Source organism: Suncus etruscus, chromosome 7 (genome assembly GCF_024139225.1).
Source record: "Suncus etruscus isolate mSunEtr1 chromosome 7, mSunEtr1.pri.cur, whole genome shotgun sequence".
In the NCBI taxonomy this organism is placed as follows: domain Eukaryota; kingdom Metazoa; phylum Chordata; class Mammalia; order Eulipotyphla; family Soricidae; genus Suncus; species Suncus etruscus.
Genome location: NC_064854.1, coordinates 118,426,273 through 118,448,678, shown reverse-complemented (window position 1 = coordinate 118,448,678; position 22,406 = coordinate 118,426,273). Strand labels below are relative to the sequence as shown.

The 22,406-nt window shown below is 43.5% G+C and overlaps 1 protein-coding gene across 1 annotated transcript in view; it reads left to right on the top strand.

The window, feature by feature from the left end:
- CDCP1 (CUB domain containing protein 1) overlaps positions 1-6,021 on the top strand; it is a 56,442-nt gene extending 50,421 nt beyond the window's left edge. The window contains 2 exon segments of the mRNA XM_049777680.1: positions 2,669-2,753; positions 5,604-6,021. Coding sequence (XP_049633637.1) covers positions 2,669-2,753; positions 5,604-6,021 — 503 coding nt within the window.
- The last annotated feature ends 16,385 nt before the right edge of the window (positions 6,022-22,406 follow it).

Genomic DNA, 22,406 nt, shown 5'->3' with positions numbered 1-22,406 from the left:
AGCCTGCCAGGAGCAATTTCTGAGCATAGAGCCAGGAGTAACCCCTGAGCGCTGCCGGATGTGACCCAAAAGCAAAAACAAACAAACAAAAAATCAGAAAAGTAAATTGGCTCAGGAGTAAACTGAGGAAGTGAATCCAAATGCACGCAACTTTGAGTCCTGGATATCTGTGCATTCATAATGCTGTATGACATACCACTTCAGAACTCAATGGCTTCAAAATTGTCACATGCTGCTACTGTGTACATTTGAGCCAGGTAGTTTTTTGTGCTGGACTCTTTGGGTTTTACTGACACCACCACAGGTTGGCTAAAAAGCCCAGTGATCCTGGCAGGGCATTCTCTGAGAGGTTAGTCAAGACAGCTAAGATAACAAAGACTGAGCCACATGGCAAAGAAAGAAAGAGCAATGAGAAATTGGAGGAAATACATACATTCTTCTGTGGTAGAGCTTAGGCACTCACAAACCATCCACACTTTCTTTTGGCCTGCCCAAATATGAAAGGTAGAGAAATTCACTCCACCTCTTCCTACAAGGAGTCACATCATAAAAGACATTGTTTCAGGGGGCTAGAGCAATAGCACAATGGGTAGGGCATTTGCCTACTTGGGTTGATACCTGGCATCCCATATGGTACCCAAGCCTCTCAGGAGGAACTTCTGAGCACAAAGCCAGGAGTAACCCTGAGCGCCGCCGGTGTGGCACAAAAGCAAACAAAAACAAAATGGTTCCAGGAAGGGAAGAAAAAGGGAATTTTTGCAGCTCAGCTATTAATCATTTACCACTTGCCTCTCCCTGACCTACCCTTCATTCCCTATCTTTCTCTTTTCTAGAGTAGCTATACAACATAAAAGTATATTGGGGGGGCGGGGTTGGAGCGATAGCACAGCAGTAGGGCTTTTGCCTTGAGTGGGGCTGACCCAGGACAGACCTGAGTTCGATCCCAGCATCCCATATGGTCCCCCAAGCCAGGAGTGATTTCTGAGTGCATATCCAGGAATAACCCCTGAGTGTCACCAGGTGTGGCCCCCCCAAAAAAAAAACAAAAAAAAAAGGTATATCGGAAGAGTCAGAGTGATAGTACAGTGGATAGAAGCTTGCCTTGCATGCATCAAACCTAAATTTGATCCCTGGAACTCCACATGGTCCCTTGAGTCCCAATCAGGAGTGATCCATAAGTGCAGAGCCAGAAATAAGCTCTGAACAATGCCAGATGCGACCCCCCAAAATAGTATAGTGGGAACTTAGTATTTGTGATTAAAGCATGGGGCACTGGGCAGTGTGATAGCTGAGGCTGACCTTTTTTATTTAATCTGAGGAAACATGAAAATCCACAAAAGCACCTTCAAGGACAGGCCTCTAAGTGGACATGAGGAGTTGAGCTTTATGCTCAGAATGGCAAGAATCCCCAGACACATAAGGAAATGCTGTGCGACCAGGCACTCTGCAGTGGGATTGTGTATTTTGTGTTCCAAAACAGACACAGAGCCCAAGAATATCAGGCCTAGCATGTGGAAAGACTGAGTGTCTTTCCACACAGCAGTTCAGCTTTCTGAATAGTGATGGAAATTAAAAGCAACACAGAAAATTCTCACATGCACCTGAGTTTTCTTCCTACTTGGGTTCATTGTCTGTTCTTCCCTTCATTTCCTATTTTCTAAGAAGCTCCCTTTTCAATTCCTGTGGAACAGGCAAACATTTCTAAATCACTTTGAGTTTCAAGCTCTCTCTGGTCTTTTCTTTCCCTTGTCCATCTGTAGGCACAGGACAGCCTCTTCAGAGACAAAGAAATCATCCTCTCCTTAACTCCTTTGCTTCTGACTTTTCACCCTAGGCTTTCTCCTATTCCTTTCTGCGTTTCTCTCCAGTCTAGGTTTTGGCCATGGTTATACCTCATATAGGCCAGGAGACATCTTTGAAAAAGTTCAGGAAGTTCCTTTGGTTAGCTTTAGTTATCTGTGGTTTGCATAAAGGACATATCCTAAATGACTCAATGGCCTTTATTTTTCTCCCTCTCTCTCTTTTTTTGCTCACAATTGCAGGATCAGGGTTCTGAACAACTGGGTGGCTCATCCCTGCTTTGAAATACCTGAGACCTCAACAGCTAGAGGGTGGCTAGGATAGATGGCTTGGAGACAAGTGTTGTTTTTTTTTTTGTTTGTTTGTTTTGTTTTTGTTTTTGGGGTCACACCCGGCGGTGCTCAGGGGTCACTCCTGGCTGTCTGCTCAGAAATAGCTTCTGGCAGGCACGGGGGACCATATGGGACACCGGGATTCGAACCAACCACCTTTGGTCCTGGATCAGCTGCTTGCAAGGCAAACGCCGCTGTGCTATCTCTCCGGGCCCGGAGACAAATGTTTTAAGGAGCCCTGGTGCCAGCCCTTGGCCAGGGTCCTTGACTTGTTTTCCCCAAAGATCTACATGGCCCATTCTGGCTTTCTTACAGAATGCTCTCAGTATAAACAGACCAACATGCTACACTGTCCGGCTTCTCCTAACATGCCGCATGTTCTCTCAGAGGTTAGGCCTGGAATCTTAGGCCAGCCCAAATTTCAGGGGAAAGGAATTAGATTTCTAGCAAGGTAAGGCACAAGGCAGGCAGGAACGGATGTCAGCCTTCTCCAGCCAATATTAACCTCTTCCTACTGTCTTCTCTCTCCCTTGCAGATCCGACAATTATCATCATTGCTGTGGTGGGTGGCGCTTTTCTGCTGTTTGCCTTCGGACTCATCATTTGCTGTGTGAAAAAGAAGTAGGTGGATTCTCTTGAACATTCCCAATCTATCTGACAGCTCCTGATGACACACAGACCAGGAAGACTTCAAATGATTGAATTTTCCCTTCTCAGAAAGATTAGTGCTAAATAATATTGCCAGAACCAAGTTATGCTTAAAGAGAGAGAGATATCCCAACTAAGGAGAGAAAAGAAAATCCCCCAAATCTAGAGGCTGTGTGGGGCCATGTTACCCTACCAGAGAGAGGCAATGAGGAGAGGAGCTGCCCCTGCACAATCCAAAGAACCATTTACTACCTTCCCTTTGGGGTCCAGATACCACCCACAGCCTTCCCATCAGCCAAGGGCCTCACAGGGGTCCTGAGCAAAAGAACCTGGTGTGGGCTGACCAGACCTCTCTCTCTCCTTGTTCCATCTGTCACCCTGAAGAAAATCAGCACTAGAAGCCCAGCTAGGTCTTTCTTTCTTTCTTTCTTTCTTTCTTTCTTTCTTTCTTTCTTTCTTTCTTTCTTTCTTTCTTTCTTTCTCTCTTTCCTTCCTTCCTTCTTTCCTTCCTTCCTTCCTTCCTTTCTTTTAATTTTTTGGGGGCCACATTCAGTGTTGCTCAGAGATTACTCCTGGCTTTGCATTCAGAAATCTCTCCTGGCTTGGGGGAACATATGGGATGCCAGGGGATAGAACCATGGTTCATCCTGGATTAGTTACATGCAAGGCAAACGCCCTACCACTGCACCATCACTCTGGCCCCTGGTTCTTTCTTTTTTTTTCTTTCTTTTTTCTAATTTTCTTAAGGGGAAGGATGGAGGGGAGAGAAGGGAGATGGAAAGAAGAGAGGAAAGAAGGGAAGGGGAGGAGAGTAGAATGAAAAGAGAGGAGGGGTAGGGAGAGTATATTTGGAGGAAGTTCTTCCTTTCTTTTAAAAGAAAACTCTGTGTGTATGTGCGTGCGTGTGCGTGCGTGCGTGCGTGCGTGTGTGTGTGTGTGTGTGTGTACGCGCGTGCGCGCACACAGAGGCCTTCAGACAAGTATCCGAAAGCCAGACCTGTGGGTGAGAGGAAGGCTCAGCTGCCTGAATCAACCCTGGCTGCCACCCCCTCAGACTGACAGTGTTTGTTTTTATGAAAACAAGGTGCTGGTCTGTTTTAGAGGTACATGCTGCTGCCATATTTTATCAATTCTGTTTGTCTTTTGATGAAAACCATGGAGGAAAATGGAATCTATGTTTCTTCGTATGATAGGATCTTCCAAAAAGACACACACACACACACCTGCAAGCCGGGGGTGGGGGTGGGGGTGGGGATGAGGGGTCCTTTCTGCCTGAAATAGGGATGCAGAGAAGTAGGGAGCAAAAGTCTCTTAGCAAAACATCCTGTTACTAGAGGGAAATTTCAGGGGTGCTAATGGGAAAGTTTGACATTAGCCTAGCTTCCTCATGAGGGAGGTCCTGGGTACAGGATGGGTCCAGCCCCCTCCCAGATCAGACCTAAGCTTTAGCAGCTCCAGCCACATCCGGAAAAGGCCACCAGCTGAGGTTTGTTCTAGTTAGACAGGAAAGATCTGCAGAGGAACTAGGACTTGATCACTCCACCTGAATTTCTGAGAGTCTCATCAGCATCTGGAAGGTTCTGGAGATCAAGGCACTGGGGATCCAACATTGATCTAGACACAGTCTCTTCTTTCTTTAGTTTTGGGGGCTAAGAGGCTAAAATAGTATCTGGATGGATGTAGAAGCACTGGAGAGTCACAAGGAGGAGACTTTGGAACCCTGTGCTCTGGCTAGAGAATCAGTGTTATGAGCTGAAAGTAATGGGTTTCTTTTTATTGCCTGAGAAGGACAGTCAGTTCCACAATTCATGAGTCTCCAGCCTGCAAGGTTTGAGGCCCATTATGTTAATGGAACTATTGGCCTCCATCAGAATCTCTGGTCAGCTCACTAAGTAGTCACTCCTCTACCTGAATCTTTGTTTTTGGGTTGTTGTTTTTTTTTTTTTTTTGGGGGGGGGGGTCACACCCGGCAGTGCTCAGGGGTTATTCCTGGCTCCAGGCTCAGAAATTGTTCCTGGCAGGCACGGGGGACCATATGGGATGCCGGGATTCGAACCGATGACGACCTGCATGAAAGGCAAACATCTTACCTCCATGCTATCTCTCTGGCCCCGAATTTTTGTTTTTTAAGACAAAAAGCACTAAAGCCCATCCACGGTCTGGTTCCAAAGAACACAAATCAAATGTCAGTCATGTTCAGGAGCTCTGCATACACACACACACAAACACACACACACACACACACACACACACACACACACACACACACACACACACCACTGTCTTCTTTTGAGCTTGTTCCTCATTCGCTAGTCACTGCTGAGGAAGCCAAACTCTTAGCTGATGCTCAGATTTGCTGTCCCCAGACTTGGTAAAAACAGACCTTGGATTTCCATCATCTTTAGTCTTCAGTACCATGTAAAATCAAGGCACTTTCCCCACTGTAGAAAGTGGTGGAATATTAGCTGAAGAAGGTACCAAGTGAATATAGACTGTGGGTCTCAACATATTTCTGAGGATAGATTGGGGTATGTGCTTCTGGCAGAAGAGAGAGATTGTCACACATCTCTCCTATGATCCCACATACCAGCTCTCAAAGCCACAGGTAGTATGAAAGGCATGCTCTGTTACTCCATGTCTGTGCTTTGATTGTGGGAGGCAGAAGTTGGTTCCCTCTGAGTCTTCACTGGGGATAAGCTAAGTAGGCAGCTTGGGAAAGCCTGGACAGAGTCCTGTGGGATCTCTGTTCAGGAGGTGACAGAAACTGCTCCTCAAAAGCTGTTGACTCCCTAATTTCTCACCCTGTTCTCTTTCTCTCAGTAGAAAAAAGGAGATAAACAAGGGCCCAGCTATCGGAGTCTACAATGGCCATGTCAACACCCAGATGCCAATGCAGCCCCAAAAGTTTCATAAAGGACGAAAGGACAATGAATCCCACGTGTACGCGGTCATCGAGGACACTATGGTGTATGGTCACCTACTCCAGGAGTCCAACGGCTCCTTTCACCAGCCAGAAGTGGATACCTACCAGCCCTTCCAAGGCCCCACCGGGGATTGCCCTCCCTCCCCACCCCTCACACTCTCCAGGACCCCAACTAAAAGGCTGACCTCAGATGAGCCACCCCCTGACTTTGAGAGTGATCCTTATACCTTTTCTCACCCCAAGAATGAGGAAGTAAGCTTGGGAACCACGCATGTTCCTTTGCTGGATACCCAGGGATCTGAGGAGCCTGTTCAATAACATGGCTACATCCGATACTTTGCCTAAAACAGGTCTTGGAGAAGCCTGAGGGCCGCCTCACCAGAGCTGAAGAGGTTTTGCCATAAGGAGCAGCTGGTTCTCTTGGACTCCATCACCCCCTGCTGAATCCAAGGTGACTCATCCTATGATGAGACTGAGAAGTTAAATGAAACCGAGGATGTGTGAGCTGGCTCTGGTTATCTCGGTCTTTGTCCTGAATCAGGCCATCAGGCCTTCATGCGAGGGGAAAATACAAGTCACCCCACCAATTTCGAGGCTAACTTTGGACCTGGTCCTGTCCATGGACATGAACACTCGCTAATCCTTGACACCTAGGAACCCTCACTAAGGGTCCCTGGATGCATTGACATTGTGCCTTTCTGTTATTATTTATTGGATGGTTGTATTTAAGGAGCCAAATGGATAGACACATGGCTCTGTTTTTTAGTTGACACAGTGATAGCTCTTGCTAACATTTTGGTGGTGGGTTTCTGCTGACCCCCATCAAATTACCTCTGATTTCTGTGGTCTTGGAGGTGGGACTCGCTTGCAGCCCACCTGGTCAGAAGAGGGTATCTGATGCAGAACCTGGTTGATGTCTAGGAGCATTGGATGGCATCATCTGCTATACAGTTTCCTCTTGGATCCACTTATACTTTAATCCCTGAAATTAGAGAATTTCTTTGACTTGCTGGTAAATTTTTCCAGCTGCAACAACAATTGGGCATTTAAGTTTTTGCAATTTCAAAAAAAAATTTTTCTTCTGATGCACCCAAGGGTGGTCACATGTCTTGGTTTACCATTGTTCTATAATGATGACTGTACTCTGGGTGATCTGCAACAATACAGGTTTTTTATATTGTGGTTCTGGTGATTAGAAGTGCAAAGTGGGTTTCCTGAGCTCAAAATTGGTGCCTGCCAACATAGGCTCCTTAGTAGCTTCAAAAGAGACACAATGTTCTCACCTCTTTTTTTTCCCTGCTCCAGGCTCTTTGGTTTCCAAGATTCTCAGGCTCTAGCTGATCATAATACAATACTAATTCTCCTCCTTCTCTCATTTATCAGGGTTTCTACTTAGCCCAGTAGGGTATCCAGCCTAATGTTGCCAACTTGGGATTCTATACTTAGGTCTCTTTTGACATTATAAGGTTATGGCATATCCATAGGTTCTGGGGTTTAAGACACAGACCTCTTTGGAGAAGCCATTGTTCTGTCTAACACACCTTCCTGCCACTACAGGAGAGGAGACCAAATGTTAGACATCATGGGTGGGTATCTATCAAGGAACTAGTACAGGGGTTAAGGCATAGACCTTGCATGAGTATGACCAAGTAGCAAGCTCTAGCATTCCATGGACCTCCTGATCTTTGCTGAATATAAGGGGGCAAAAGAGCTCTGGAGCATTTAAAAATAAAAGTTATAAATAAAAATCCAGATCTGAAGATCTGTGATGGGCTGAAGAAATAATGCAGGTAGATCTGCCTTGCAAGCAGTCTTTCCAGTTTGATTTCAGGCACCCCATTAGGTCCCCTAAACACACCAGGAGTAACCCCTGAGGGCAGAGTGTGGCCCATAAACAGAAAAAGATGTGATGTTGGGACTCATCCTTATCTCGAAATCGTCAGCTGGCACTGAGCAACAGAATCACTTAATTTTTTTGTTTTGACTTTATTTTTAATGGTGGTGGGGACTAAACCAAGAACCTGACACCTTCGAGGCAAGTTCTCCACTGTCAAGCCACATCCCAGGCCCTGCAACTCTGCTTGTAGATAGGGTTCATCAGTTAGCTACCATTCCTGCCACTGCCTATTGCCTCTCACACAGAATGAGTGTTGCAACTGAGCAGTGCTTGGCAAGACTGCTTGTCTTGTAATAGGTGAGGACGTTTGGAACCCAAGCCCCTTATCAACTGAGAAAGAGGGCCTCTGGGCAGGCATGTGTTTCAGAAAAGTATTTTGTTAAGCACAACCTAGCTCCCTTCTGTATATAAATTCCCAGCCTATCCCTCTTGGGCATTGGCCTTTGAAGCCCCTAAATTCTAGGAGGAGATAGGTTGTGTCTTCTTCCATGGCCAGCACGCAGCTTTGAAGAATCACCCTGAAGTGTTCAGTTGACTCACCTTGGAAACAGATGTTCCTGTAGAAAACCTTTCACAATCTCCTGACTGGATCTGCTCCAAGAGGCCTTGAATTCTTTTCAGAAGGAAGGAAAAGTTCATTAGGTTTTATTTTTTCCAACTTATTTTAGTTAGTGGTGTCTTTTGCCCACTCCACACCTCTGTGCTTCCTGTAGCATCTTTTCTACCCAAAAGGCTGGCTCCTATCCAGTTAACCCTCCTTGAAGACACAGGTTGAGGGCTCCTCCTTTGGCTGGAATTGTATCCTCATTTAGAACATGGTACCTCTATTTCTACCCTTTCTTGATCTGGTTTCTGCTGAGATTCCTTCTGTCCATGGTTAGGACTCTGATTTCCTCTCTGCTGTAAGCTGGCATGTCCCACCCATCGCCTTTCCTTCCAGAGGCTCCCACTTGGTCACCTGGTAACAAAGACCTCAGACCTTCTGGCCAAATTGCTATCTCCCAACAGCCTCGACTGGATTTCCTGTTTTCTGAAGCTATGCCTTCGTGAAGCCAACATCTCTCACTCCTTTCTTTAAAACATTTTCAAAACCAGTCAAGAGCACACGTGGAAGTCTCCTGAGGGGCTGGGTGTGGCACTCTTCCTACCAAGAGCTATACGACCTAGCATGGACCAAGGTAGGCAGCACCAAGCACGCATGCTGAGACACTCAGTTTGAGGATCCAAGAGTGTGAAGCAAGAGTGAAGAGACAAAAGCATGAGTCCATGCAACAGCTATTTAGTTCAAGTCAGAAGACTGGTCTGTCTGCATCTGCTGTACTTCCCTGGATGTAATTTATTTGTTGTAAATACATTTTAGATAGCGTTTTGTTAATTTCCTACACTTTTTTAAAAAAAAAATTATATGGGTGGGGCCAGAGCAATGGGAAGGGTGTTTGCCTTCCACGCAGCCGACCTGGGTTCAATACCTGGCATTCCATATGGTCTTTTGAGCACCTCCAGTAGTAATTCCTGAGTACCAAGCCAGGAGTAACCCCTGAGCACCACCTGGTGTGGCTCAAAAAAACAAAAGATAAATAAATAAAAATAAAATAAATAAACAAATGCACCTAAAAAATGTACTTCAGGTTGTTGAACTGTTTGGGCCACTTGAACTTGGTTTGGATGAACCCCCCCCCCCCATTTGTTGCTTCACCTGGAAAGACTAACCATGGTGTTAAAGAGCTACTGTTTTCATCCTGCAATTATGGATGGAAGTCCAGCTTAGGACTGCCAATGGATGAGTCGAAGGCCAGAGAGGTTCAGTTCGATTCTTATTAAGATAATATGAGCTTTTGTGTGAAGTCCCTGATTTGTTTCTTGGCTCTCAGAAAGGCCTTGAGTGAAGCTGAATTCTGAACCAGTACAGTTGCCCCTCCCCAAAAGAAGCAAAGGGAAGTGACTAGAAGAAGCTACAGGCTTCATCACACACCCAGCACTAAAAGAGAAGACTCTTGTGCACAGGGGAAATTATATTGGTATACGAAGAAGCATCTCAAAGTACTTCCAATAACTTGAAAATTATCTTTTAGTTTGTTCATAAATCTGACATTTGAGCAAGATTCACTCAACAAGAATGGCTTCACATGGTCTCAGATGAAGCTGTTCAACCAGAATCGATTTTCATGATGATGAAATCACACAGGGACAAGTTTGTGCTGGTTGGGAGTTTGTATTCTTTGCTAGGCTATACACACACAAATATACTCACTCAGGGCCAGAGCTATGGCACAGTGGGTAGGGCATTTGCCTTGCGTGCAGCCCACCCAGGTTCAATTCCCATGATCCCATATGGTCCCCTGAGCCTGCCAGGAGTAATTTGGGAGTGCAGTCAGGAGTAACTCCTGGGCACTGCTGAGTGTAGCCAACAAACCCCCCAAAAATACAAACAAATATTTTTTTTTCACTCAGATGAAGATGGTTACACATTTATTCTCACACATAGTCACACATGTATACAGTCTCATGCAAACAGCTTAGAGCTTCTTACAACATAGTAGCTGGGCTCCAACAAGCAAAGTCACTTCTGCCTCCTCTCATTGGGGAGGTGTCAGAGTTTGGGGTTGCCTTTAAGTATTAGAGCAGGTTACAGGAATAAAAGCCAAGTGTCCATGGCCTCAACAGCTCTCCCTGAAACCTTTTCTGTTTTGTTTTATTTGGGGTCACTTCTGACCATGTTCAGAGCATATCCTTGGGCTCAGGGCTCTATGTTCAGGCTCTGTTCTGGTGGGGCTCAGAGGATCATATAGTGTGCTGGGAAACAAACTTAAGTCAGCCACATGCAAAGCAAACATCCTACCTGTTGTACTATCTCTTTAGCCCTTCCAAGCTACCAGCTCCAATCTTCAGCTTTCTGGCACACATTCCATGTATTCTAAGTGTCTTCTATTCTATGAAGAAAATACCCCGAATCTTTAGTAGGTGATAGGTGCACATTTTCAGCTATCTGTTAAAGTGATCAGTTCCTCATTCCAGTGGTACCCCATATTTAATTACTCCAAAAGTCGCCCATCCTCTTCCATTTCAATGTGAGTGCATTTCCCAACTTCCCCCTTACCTACTGGGGACCTGGAATTGTGTGTTGACCCAGTTGCCATTGAGGGTTGACTTCTATCTTCCTGGTACATTTGGGTCTGAGGACATTCTCCCCAACTGATAAGTGGAAAATAACAGTTTCCAGGCTGACGACCAGAGACACTTTATTTCAATCTAAAGGTGCTTTTATAGGACAAGAAAAACTGGGATATGTTCAGGGTGAGAGGGCCAGGGATATTAAAAATATAAAAGAGGGTCAGCAAAGGGGGATGTGAGACATCAGGGAGAAGTTTAAATATAAACACTGGGGATTTGCAGTGTCTAAGGAGCATCAAATGGGTGATAAAAATGGCCTCAAGGTCAGTAAGTCCATCTCTTTAACCTGAGGTCTCTGTGAGGGAGGAAGAATGGCCCAGAGTCAAGCTTCAGAGGAGCAACCACAAATCATGGGGAGACTACATCCCCCTTTGTGCTGTCCTTCCCCATCTCTGGAGCAGTGTCTTGGAAGTTTTCACCTCAAGGAGAATCCCCAGAGGGAGATAGGGAGGGAAGGTAGGAGGGATGGAGGAAGGGAGACAGTGAGGGAGGGAGAAACCCTTTTGTACTGACGTGTGCTAGCAGAGCCCAGGGCTCTAAAAATAAACATCTGGTGAAACACATGTCTAGAAGCAAACGTTGACAGAGGAAATAATCCACACAGTGAAAAGTTGAAAAGTGAAAAGTTGAGGATATCCTCCAGCACTCAAGCAAGGAATCCAACCACACAAGCTTTCTGCTCCTAAGAAGGAAGGCAGCTTCAGGGAGGAAGACTGAAGAATAAGAGCCTGCCTTCCTCAGAACTCTGCTTCTATTTACAAGAACCAGGCCACACCCTAGGGTGGGAGAGGAATACCAAGTAGGGAATACTGGTAATCCAATAATCCCATCACCAGATCACACCCTAGGGTGGAGTATGAATATTAATTAGGGTAGGACCAATAAACCAACAATGGTGTAAATGCCAACTGGTGCAGCCTTAGAAACTTCCCAGAAAAAAAAAATATATTAGAAATTTAACTTCCATAAAACCCAGCAAATTCCCTTCTTGACATCTACTCCAAGGACTCAAAAACCTGTTCAGAAAAAAGTGGTCCTTATTTATTGCAGCACTCTTCATAGTAGCCAAAATCTGGAAGTAACCTATATTCAAGAAAAGATGACTAGATAGAGAAACTATGGTAGAGATACACAGTGTATATAAGAAAAAATTAAAATCATAATATTCGTCACTACATGAATGGGTTTAACGTGTATCATGCTGAATGAAATTAGAAGGAGATTAGAGATAGAGTTAGAAGTTAGAAGGCAGGGCCCGGAGAGATAGCACAGCGGTGTTTGCCTTGCAAGCAGCCAATCCAGGACCAAAGGTGGTTGGTTCGAATCCTGGTGTCCCATATGGTCCCCCGTGCCTGCCAGGAGCTATTTCTGAGCAGACAGCCAGGAGTAACCCCTGAGCAATGCCGGGTGTGGCCCAAAAACCAAAAAAAAAAAAGAAGTTAGAAGCCAGGGGCTGGAGTGATAGCACAGCGTTAGGGTGTTTGCCTTGCATGCAGGTGACCCAGGATGGACCTAGGTTTGATCCCTGGCATCCCATATGGTTCCCCCAAGCCAGGAGCAATTTCTGAGCACATAGCTAGAGTAATACCTAAGGGTCACCAGGTGTGGCCCAAAGCCCCGCCCCCCCCCAAAAAAAGATTCAAGCTAAATCACTAAAATTTGTGGGTACACTGGTCTGGCTGAAAACTTTGGGACACCCCCAGGAGAGGAATTGGCTTTACTGCTTTATTGAAGACCAGGCAACCCCACTTACACACCACAGTCATCACCAGCCTGCCACTGGCCCCACTTCACTGCTTCACAACTAATCTCTACAGAAACCAAAGTAATAAAAACTCCAGGCTTCGGGGGCAAAGTGATAGCACAGAAGTAGGCATTTGCCTTGCACATGGACAACAGAGAAAGGACCCCAGTTCAATTCCCAACATTCCATATGCTCCTCTGAGCCTGTCAGGAGTGATTTCTGAGCATAGACCCTGGAGTATCTCCTGAGCACTGCCAGATGTGGCCCCAAAACCAAAAATAAAATAAAATAAAATCAGAAATTTACCGCGCCAGCATTCCCTTAGCTAGTGAGAGACCACCATGTGAACAGAATATTGGAAACCTGTTGCTAATAAAGAAGTTAACGAACTTACTTGCACAATTTGATCTCCAGCACCATATATAGTCCCCAAGCAGCTCCAAGAGTGATCCCTGAACTAGGAGTAAACCCTGAGCACCTGAGCACCATAAAGTGCGGACCCAAAAGGAAACAAAACAAAAAATTAACAAGTTACTGCGTTGAAGTTAGAGAAACAAAGAATATAGGGACTAAGTTCATTACCTTGCATGTGGCCTACCTCTGAATCCCTGCACTTCTAGGTGTGATCTCTGAGCACAGGGCAAGGCCTAAGCCCTGAGTACTGCCAGGCAAAACCCATATCACCAGTGCCACCCCGCCCAGCAAAATAAAATCTTTTTTTAACAGTTTTATTCTGTCTTTATATGCTAGAAGAAAAATTATATATAAAATATAAGATATATTTTATTTATATATATTAAATCATATTATATAATATACATATTGCATTATATATCAATCTATTAATCATCTAATATATTACATATTTATATAGCATAATATTATATATGATTTTTTTGATTTTTTTTGGTTTTTTGGACCACACCCGTTTGATGCACAGGGGTTACTCCTGGCTAAGCGCTCAGAAATCGCTCCTGGCTTGGGGGGGGGGGGGGCCATATGGGACGCCGGGGGATCGAACCTCGGTCCTTCCTTGGCTAGTGCTTGCAAGGCAGACACTTTACCTCTAGCACCACCTCACTGGCCCCTATATGATTATATTTTACACATTTACATATTATTTTATTATTTCTTATACATTAATATTATACATTATTATATTAATATATAATTAGGTAAAGGAATTACAGAGCAAGAGAGGAAGAAAGGCCCAGGTGAGCCTTGCCTAAGGAGGAACATATCCATCCCCCTACTCCTTGACCCTCTCTCGGACCTTGCCCTCCACTCCCCAACCCCCAAGTCCCTCTCATAAGGCCCCAACCACAAAGCCACTATCATCAGCTACTGCCTAGACAACTCTAGGGGCAGGAGTGGGGAGAGAGATAGCTCAGAGAACTAGAGTGCAGGCTTGGCAAGTAGCATCCTCATCACCACTAGGACCCACCCCCTTGCCCAGTGGGCTGTGTCCCAAACTCCCCACCCCCACCGAATGAAAATAGGCTTGTTTGGAGCAGGCTTCAAGTATGAGCCACTGTAAGCCACTGTGCAAAGCCAAGGCAGCCCATTCTAACGTTATAAAAATATCTCAGTCTGTAACTAGACTCATGCTGCTGGTCTGTTTTATTTACATAATGGACATTGATTAACCTCAAAGAACAATTTGCCACTGAAAGCCTGTGGAGGCGACAGAAATGCAGTAGTCACAGAAAGGGAACTCATTTGGACAATAAACAAGCTCATTGGAACTGCTCATGCCTCTGGAGCTTTCCTCGGATTACAGAGGGCATCTTTGTTTTCCCCATTTTCAGCAAGGTCTGAATTTGTTGAAACTGAGGCTCTTTAAGTCTTGCTTGTGTGTAGTTTCTGTCCTCAGGCTTCAATGGGAAAGAAAAGACCCCTCAGTCTTTTTTGCCCTGCTCTAGCTAGAGAGGCTCCTTGCAGGGCCCAAAATGCCTCAATGGGATTCTCAAATCTGAATATTTATAGAAAATGCAAATTAGTCCACACACACACACACACACACACACACACACACACACACACACACACACACACACACACACACCATACACAGTGATGGAGTCAGAACCTCTGTAACTGCAGTTTAGCCATCCTCAATAGGCTTTCCAGTCTTTGGCTAACTGGCTGAGCCTTTTCTTCAGAAAGGAGACTGTGTTTGTTCATTCCAGCTACTCTAACCAACTGAAATATAGTTTATCACTTTCGTCTGCAATATGGAGTATTGCGTATGGGGCTGTACCTAACAAGTCTTACCATGGGCAGAGATATCCAAGGTTCTCTTCTGTGAATTTTAGAGCTTCTCAATTTATGTTTACGTCTACGGTCCATTTTGAGTTCTTTTCTATGAGAGTTTGATCTAGCCTGAGAAGTCTTTTTTAATCTTTATTTTTCTGAGTTTTGTTTACATATGCAGTAGTAGTAGTGATGGTGGTGGTGGTGGTGGTGGTAGTAGTAGGTATTACTTTTAGTATCATTATAATTAGAATATTTAGCTCTTAGCCATCTTAATTTCCAGTGAAAATTAAGAAACAGGTCATTAGTCAGATACCTGACTTCCCTCGCAGATTCATAAACTTGTTAAGATACTGAGGCAATAACACAATAATACGGTACGGTTGGGCATTTGCCTTGCAAGAGGCCAAGCCAGGTTAGATTCCCTGCATCCCATATGATCCCCCAAGGACACCAGGAGTAATTCTTGAGTGCAGAGCCATGAGTAATCCCTTGAGTACAGCCAAATGTGGCCCAAAATCAAAACAAAACTAAAATCTACAACTTGTTAAGATACCATTTCATAATTGCTTATATGTTTCCTTACAGCATTGTTTTTGGAAGTAGCAAAGAAAGAACGTGTTTATTAATAAACCAGAAGATCCATAATAGCTCTATAAAAATTAAGAAATCAAAAGTACCCAGCCATCCTTGTCTTTTTCCCCTGACTCCAGGCCTTCCCTGGGTGCCAGCCCAGATGGCCAGAAGTGGGTTCAGGTGGACTCTTAGTGGTCCTCAGGTTCCCCCCTCCCTCCGTACTCCAGCGGGGAGGTGCATGGGGAGGAGGGCAGGCAGACATCTGGCTTCCGGTTTTCTCTTTGATTCTGGAGGCCAGCTCTTGCCAGGTATAGAGTTTGGGGAGGCCCCATATCAGAGCCTTTCTCCCTGGCCTGGGGAGTGCTGGGAGACTTGGCAAGCCTCCAGCCATTCTTGTCTTTTTCCCCTGACTCCAGGCCTTCCCTGGGTGCCAGCTCAGATGGCCAGAAGTGGGTTCAGGTGGACTCTTAGTGGTCCTCAAGTTCCCCCCTCCCTCCGTATTCCAGGGGGGAGGTGCATGGGGAGGAGGGCGGGCAGACATCTGGCTTCCGATTTCGTCCTTGATTCTGGAGACCAGCCCTTGCCAAGTATAGGGTTTTTCTCCCCTGGACTTCAATCTTTCCCTGGACACTGGTCTAAGTGGACTCTATAGGGGTCAACAGGCTTTCCCCCTATCTCTCCCTACACTAATGGGAATGCACTCTGGGAGGAGGGCAGGCTGTTCTAGCACTGGTTTATATTGGGACAGTCAGTGGAAATTTTTTCTCTTTTTTTTCATATTGATATTATTGTGTGCATATATTCTATATATCCATAATATCCATCTTGTATTGGGACCTTGATACTGCCCTACAAAGCTCATTTCTAATATTTTACTGCCTCAGTCTCAACCTTTACTTCCCCCCATCCTCCCATGTAGATGCAGCTAATGACTTGAAGCTCACCACATAGAATGATAAGTGCAGTTAGAGAAATAACTACACTGAAAACTATCATAACAATGTGAATGAATGAGGGAAAAAGAAAGTCTGTCTCAAGTACAGGTGTGGGTGGGATGGGGAGTGGGTAGATCTGGGAAATTGGTGGTGGGAATTCTGCACTGGTGAAGGGGGGTGTTCTTTACATGACTGTAATCATACAAGTACAATTATATTTGTAATCATGGTGTTTAAATAAAGATAATTAAAAAATAAAAAAAAGAAATCAAAAGTAAATAAAAATGCACTTAGCAAGTAATATTATGGCCTTTTGTCTTAGTTGGAAATGAGCTAGAAAGTCAAGAGCTATAATTTAACTTAGTGTAACTGTATAGTTTCAACTTTCCAGAATGATTTTGAGGGCCCAGGGAGACACAGCTCAGCCTTCCATGCCTTATATGCACAGAAATCCCAAGTCTACACCAAGCACTATATAGACCACTAAGTACCAGCAGAGAGATATAACTCATCACCCCAGCACTTCGAGGCCTACGCAGAGCCACAGCACTAAGCCGAAGCACTAAATTGACTGGCTTGGTCCTATTAACCTAATATTTCCAGGATGCATCACAGCCTCTGAACACTACTAAACATTAAATAAACAGAAAGGACCCAAGATAATTTTGAAAAAGTTTTAAGCAAACATTATGAAACATAGTCATTTGTCGAAAATTTTATTTCTGTACTTTTATTGCACTTACATCCATTTAACTCACTTGTTCTTAATAATCTGGCTGCAGTTGTTCATGAAAATTTTATGAGTCATTAAAAAGCCAGCCATCATCTTGTTATTTTTTTTCTTATTGTTAAATCAAGCAAGAATAAAAATGTCATAGAAGAAAAGAAACTAAAAGTGAAATATAGGGGCCAGAGTGGTGGCACAGGGTGTAAGGCCTTGTGCATACTAGCCTAGGACAGACCGTGGATTGATCCCCCAGCATCCCATATGGTCCCCCAAGCCAGGATTGATTTCTGAACTCATAGCCAGGAGTAACCCCTGAGAATCACCAGTTGTGGCCCAAAAATCAAAATAAAATAAAATAAAATATAAACATACAGGCCTCTGATTTGGTTGGTTCTTTTTCGCTGCCCTGCTTGACACACATCAATTTTTTATTGTCTACTTTGTTCTTAGATTGAATTTATAATTTTAAAATTCTAAAGTATATTTAATAGTATAATAAGCTCATTTGAGAAATAACTCCAGTATAATGAAATTGTAGGTCTACATTATATTTATGTCTATTTTATTTTTTTATATTTATGCTTAATGTTGATAACTCTGAAGGCATACCTGCTAAAATTAGCCAACAAACTCCAACTTTGATTGGACTAACATTTGTCTATATTATATGAGATTATATGTCTATTATATGTCTATATTTTGTCTATATGACAAAAAATATGACATTATATGTCTATATATATGTGTATATATGACATATGTCAAATGTCATTATTTGTCTCTAACATTTGTCTATAACATTATATAGAATTTTAGCATACAATAATAAATAAATATTTATTCTCTACATATGTATAGAAAATATATATTCTCTACAATGTGTTCTCTACATTATGTTCACCCCTAAAGGTCTATTTTTCATCTTTCACCTTAAAATTGACCCTTTTTTGCCAATTTTAGCCATCTTTTTCTTCTGGAGACTGGCCCTGGGTGAATAGGCCTGAAGCATGGGCACTGTGGAGATTAAGAAAACAAAGCAGGCAGAGAGAAAAGCATAAGGTCAGGAACTAATAATCTCATGGACTGAATGCTGACTTCCTCCAAGCAAGTATTTATTATTTAGAACCAGTAACACAGGAAGAAGGAAAAAATAAGACTTTTGCCTATCTATTCGAATCTATTGTCTAAGCTTTCCCATATCAAAAAGGTGCATATCAAAGGAGCAGCTAATACAAAAATCTCTGGATCATCTTCTGAGAGAGGTGGCAGATAAAAGAGTGAGTTGAGGACTCCCAACAATAGGGCATTTCCTAATGGTGCCAGCTATTAAAGTACCATTAGTTATTAAGAATTAAACCAGTAGGTAGTTATTAAGCATTCTTTTTTTTTTTTTTTTGGTTTTTCAGGCAACACCCATTTGATGCTCAGGGGTTACTCCTGACTAAGCACTCAGAAATTGCCCCTGGCTTGGGGGGACCATATATGGGACGCTGAGGGATCGAACTGCGGTCCTTCCTTGGCTAGTGCTTGCAAGGCAGACACCTTACCTCTAGCACCACCTCACCGGCCCCTATTAATCATTCTTTTTTTGAGGTGGGGCTACACCCGGCGGTACTCAGGGGTTACTCCTGGCTGTCTGCTCAGAAATAGCTCCTGGCAGGCATGGGGGACCACAAGGGACACCGGGATTTGAACCAACCACCTTAGGTCCTGGATCGGCTGCTTGCAAGGCAAACACCGCTGTGCTATCTCTCCAGGCCCTATTAAGCATTCTTAAATCATCTTTTCTCACCCCTCTTCTCAGACTATCATCTTTCTAGGTAAGTGTATTTAGTTCTTAGATGTTTATATATTCAACACTTTCCCTTTCCCTCCTGTAACCTCTTGATTTTATTGTCTTAAAGTTCATTAAGCTGGTTGCTTAATGGTTTTGTTTATCTTCCAAACAGAAAGAAATGAAACAGCATGTGTTTGAGTCTAGGAGAATAGCTCAGTTCCTTCGTGGTTTCCAAGCCTAATCCCTAGTTCAATCCCTAGAACCTTCCTTCAGTGTGATCCTGGTGGTGCTGTCATTTATATCCAAGCACCCACAAGCAATTTCTGGCTAACCAAGTCAGGTGTCTCTGAACATTACAACTAACAAGGTACGGCCTTCAGTGAGTAAGACAGCTAACGAAAATGTTCCAATACCCAGCCAGCTGAGTTGCTGGCAAACACTTGGGTAAGCACCACGTGACCCCCAGTGAACTACATCATGTGCAAATCTCCCAATTAGGTATATGTGTGGCATATACCCCCCAGCTATGTCAAAAAACAATACAGTGACAAAGAAAGCAAAGAGCACCAACTAGCACAGTAAATCCCCAGACAATGACTTTAGTAATACCATTGTGAGATATAACAATGATCACAAGTTGACTTCTATTGATCCAAGTTTTGATATTTCCTTTGTTGTAACAAATAATATGAAGTGAATTTGTACCTACAAGGGGGCACTTTTGTGGGTGGGGTGAGAAACTGAGACATTGGTTGGAGGGCCAGTCACAATGGTAGGATTCACGGTGAAACATTTAATGCTTCAAACAACTGTATTAAGAACAACCTAAAAATCATGATGTTAAACATTTTTTTAACTTTAAAGGAAGCAAAGGGTAAAATATTCAGCCACATATTCAGTCCACAGCCATTACCATGTAAATTCATTGGCCCATCTCCACAAAGTCACTACTAATCTCAGAATATATGCAAACCAAGATGCAAAATTTCATGGGTACACTGTTTCTTTAGGCTGAAAACTCTGGGACACCCTCACAAGTGGGGAGTAAACCAAGTGCCCACCCTACCTAAGCCCCAGAAGCCACACTCACACCCTATCAATGAATGGCCCAGTCATTGCTTCACAACTAATCAATGTAGTGATGCCAAACCAACCAAAATTCCAGATGTACCAATTTGGAAGCTGAAAACTTCTGGGATCTTCTCAAGAGGGGGAAGATGGAAGTAAACAGTTTCCCCCCAAACTCCCCACCTCTATACTGTCAGAAGTCCCAGAAGTCACATATACACCCCACGTGTGCTGTTATGTGAACTCATAGACCCAGTTCTACAAATCCTGGAGGTCCTGGAACATGAGGCCAGGCATGCAACACCTCCATATTTCTCAATATAGACACCCCAGACACCCAAATGAGATAAAAACGTGGTATCAAAGCCAACTAAGCTCAATAAATAAAAACATCAACACAGAATTTTCAACTAGCAACCATTAGCTTACTAAACTTCCAGACACTGACCACATTGTGAGATACAATTTTCACAAAAAAAATTTTTACGGAAGTATTTGTTGGTAATTTCATCAACCACTCAGTTGTAAGAAGCAATATAAAATAAATTATATTGTGCCTGCCAAGGGGGCAGGCTTGGGGAGGATAAGTGAAAAATTGGGAGCAATGGTGGAGGAAAGTCACACTGGTGAAGGAATTGCTATTGGAACATTAAATTCCCGAAACAGGGGCTGGAGAGATAGCACAGCGGTGTTTGCCTTGCAAGCAGCTGATCCAGGACCAAAGGTGGCTGGTTTGAATCCTGGCATCCCATATGGTCCCCCATGCCTGCCAGGAGCTATTTCTGAGCAGACAGCCAGGAGTAACCCCTGAGCACTGCTGGGTGTGGCCCAAAAAACAAACAAACAAACAAAATGCCTGAAACAACAATACAATGAATAGAACCACAGTACTTAAATAAAGTAACATAAAGGGGGTTCATCTTAAGGATTTTGGGGGGGAATGTCACACCAGATGGTGCTCAGAGCTTACTCTTGGCTCTATACTCAGGATTACTCCTGAGAGTGCTCAGGGGTGAGCAATCCTGGGTCAGCTACATGGAAGAATCAATGGCTTACCCACTGTACTATCATTCTGGCCCCAAAGATTTTTCTAAAGTGTTAGTGTTTCTCAATTTGACACCTTTTAGTGTCATACTTTCTAGGTCCATTTATGTTGTTGCAAATGGCAGGCTTTGACCCTTCTTTTAGAGTTAAGTATTCCATTGCGTCTAAATAAGCTACCTAATTTATCCAGTCATCCATCAATGACCACTTAGGTTATTTCTTGTTCTTGACTGGTGTGATAAATACTGATAAATTTGTGGTACATAAGTCTCATGTGAATTTGGATTTTTATATTCTTGTTTGTTTGTTTTTGTTTTAGGGTCACAACAAGCTGTGTTTAGGGTTACTCCTGGCTCTGCACTCAGGATCACTCCTGATGTTGCTCAGGAGACCATACAGAATGACAAGGATCAAACTCAGTTCAGCCAGCCACATGCAAGGCAAGCAATTGAACACTGTACTATTGATCTGACCACATGAAATTTTTATATATATTTTAGGCAAATACCCAGTAGTTGGATTACTAAATTATATGGAATATTTTTATTTGGAGAGGGTATGGTGGGGGAAGGCACTGGTCCACACCAGAGGTGCTCAGGACCTATTCCTGACTTTGTGTTCAGAAGTGACCTTGGTACTACTCAAGGAATCATGTATGGTATAGAGACTTGAACCAGTTTAGCAGCCACTCCAGCCACATGCAAGGCATGTGCCTTCCTTCCTGTCCTATCTTTAAGACTCTCTATTTTTTATTTTTCAGACATCTCCACTCTGTTTTCTATAATAATTGCCCTGATTTACCATACCACCAATTATGCAAACATCCCCTGTTCTTCAAACCCTCACTAACACTTATTGCTTTGTGTTTTTCAGATGACAATCATTCTCACAGCTATGAGGTAAGAGTTCATTGCTGTTTTGATGTGCAACTCCCTAATGATAAGAGACAATAAACATCTTTTCACACATCAGTTTTCTTGTGCCTTTTATTTCTTTCAGAAATGTTTTAGAAGTAGAGTGAAAGTGCAGCAGGCAGGGCACTCGTATTTTACATGGCCAACCTAGATTTGATCCCAGTACCTCATATGGTCTCCCAAATCCACCAAGAATGATCCCTGAACACAGAGATAAAAATAAGCATTGAAGACCTCCAGATATGTGCTCAATAAGCATTAAACACTTCCTTCCCCCAAAATGTCTTATAGTTTTTCCTGTATAGCTTTTCTACCTTTCTGATCAAAGTTCCTACTTGGTAATTAATTCTTTTTTAAATGTAATTATAAATGGAATATTTTTCTGATTTTCTCCCTGAAACTTGGCTGTTTACATATACAAATACAAAACACAGGAGACAGAATGATAGAACAGTGGGTAGGAGCACTTACCTTCCATGTGGCCAATCCAGGTTCCATCCACAACATCCCAAATGGTGCAATGAGTATCAGCAGAAATGAACCCAGAGTGAGGAGTAAACCTTGTATATTGCTAGGTGTATCTCATAAATAAACAAA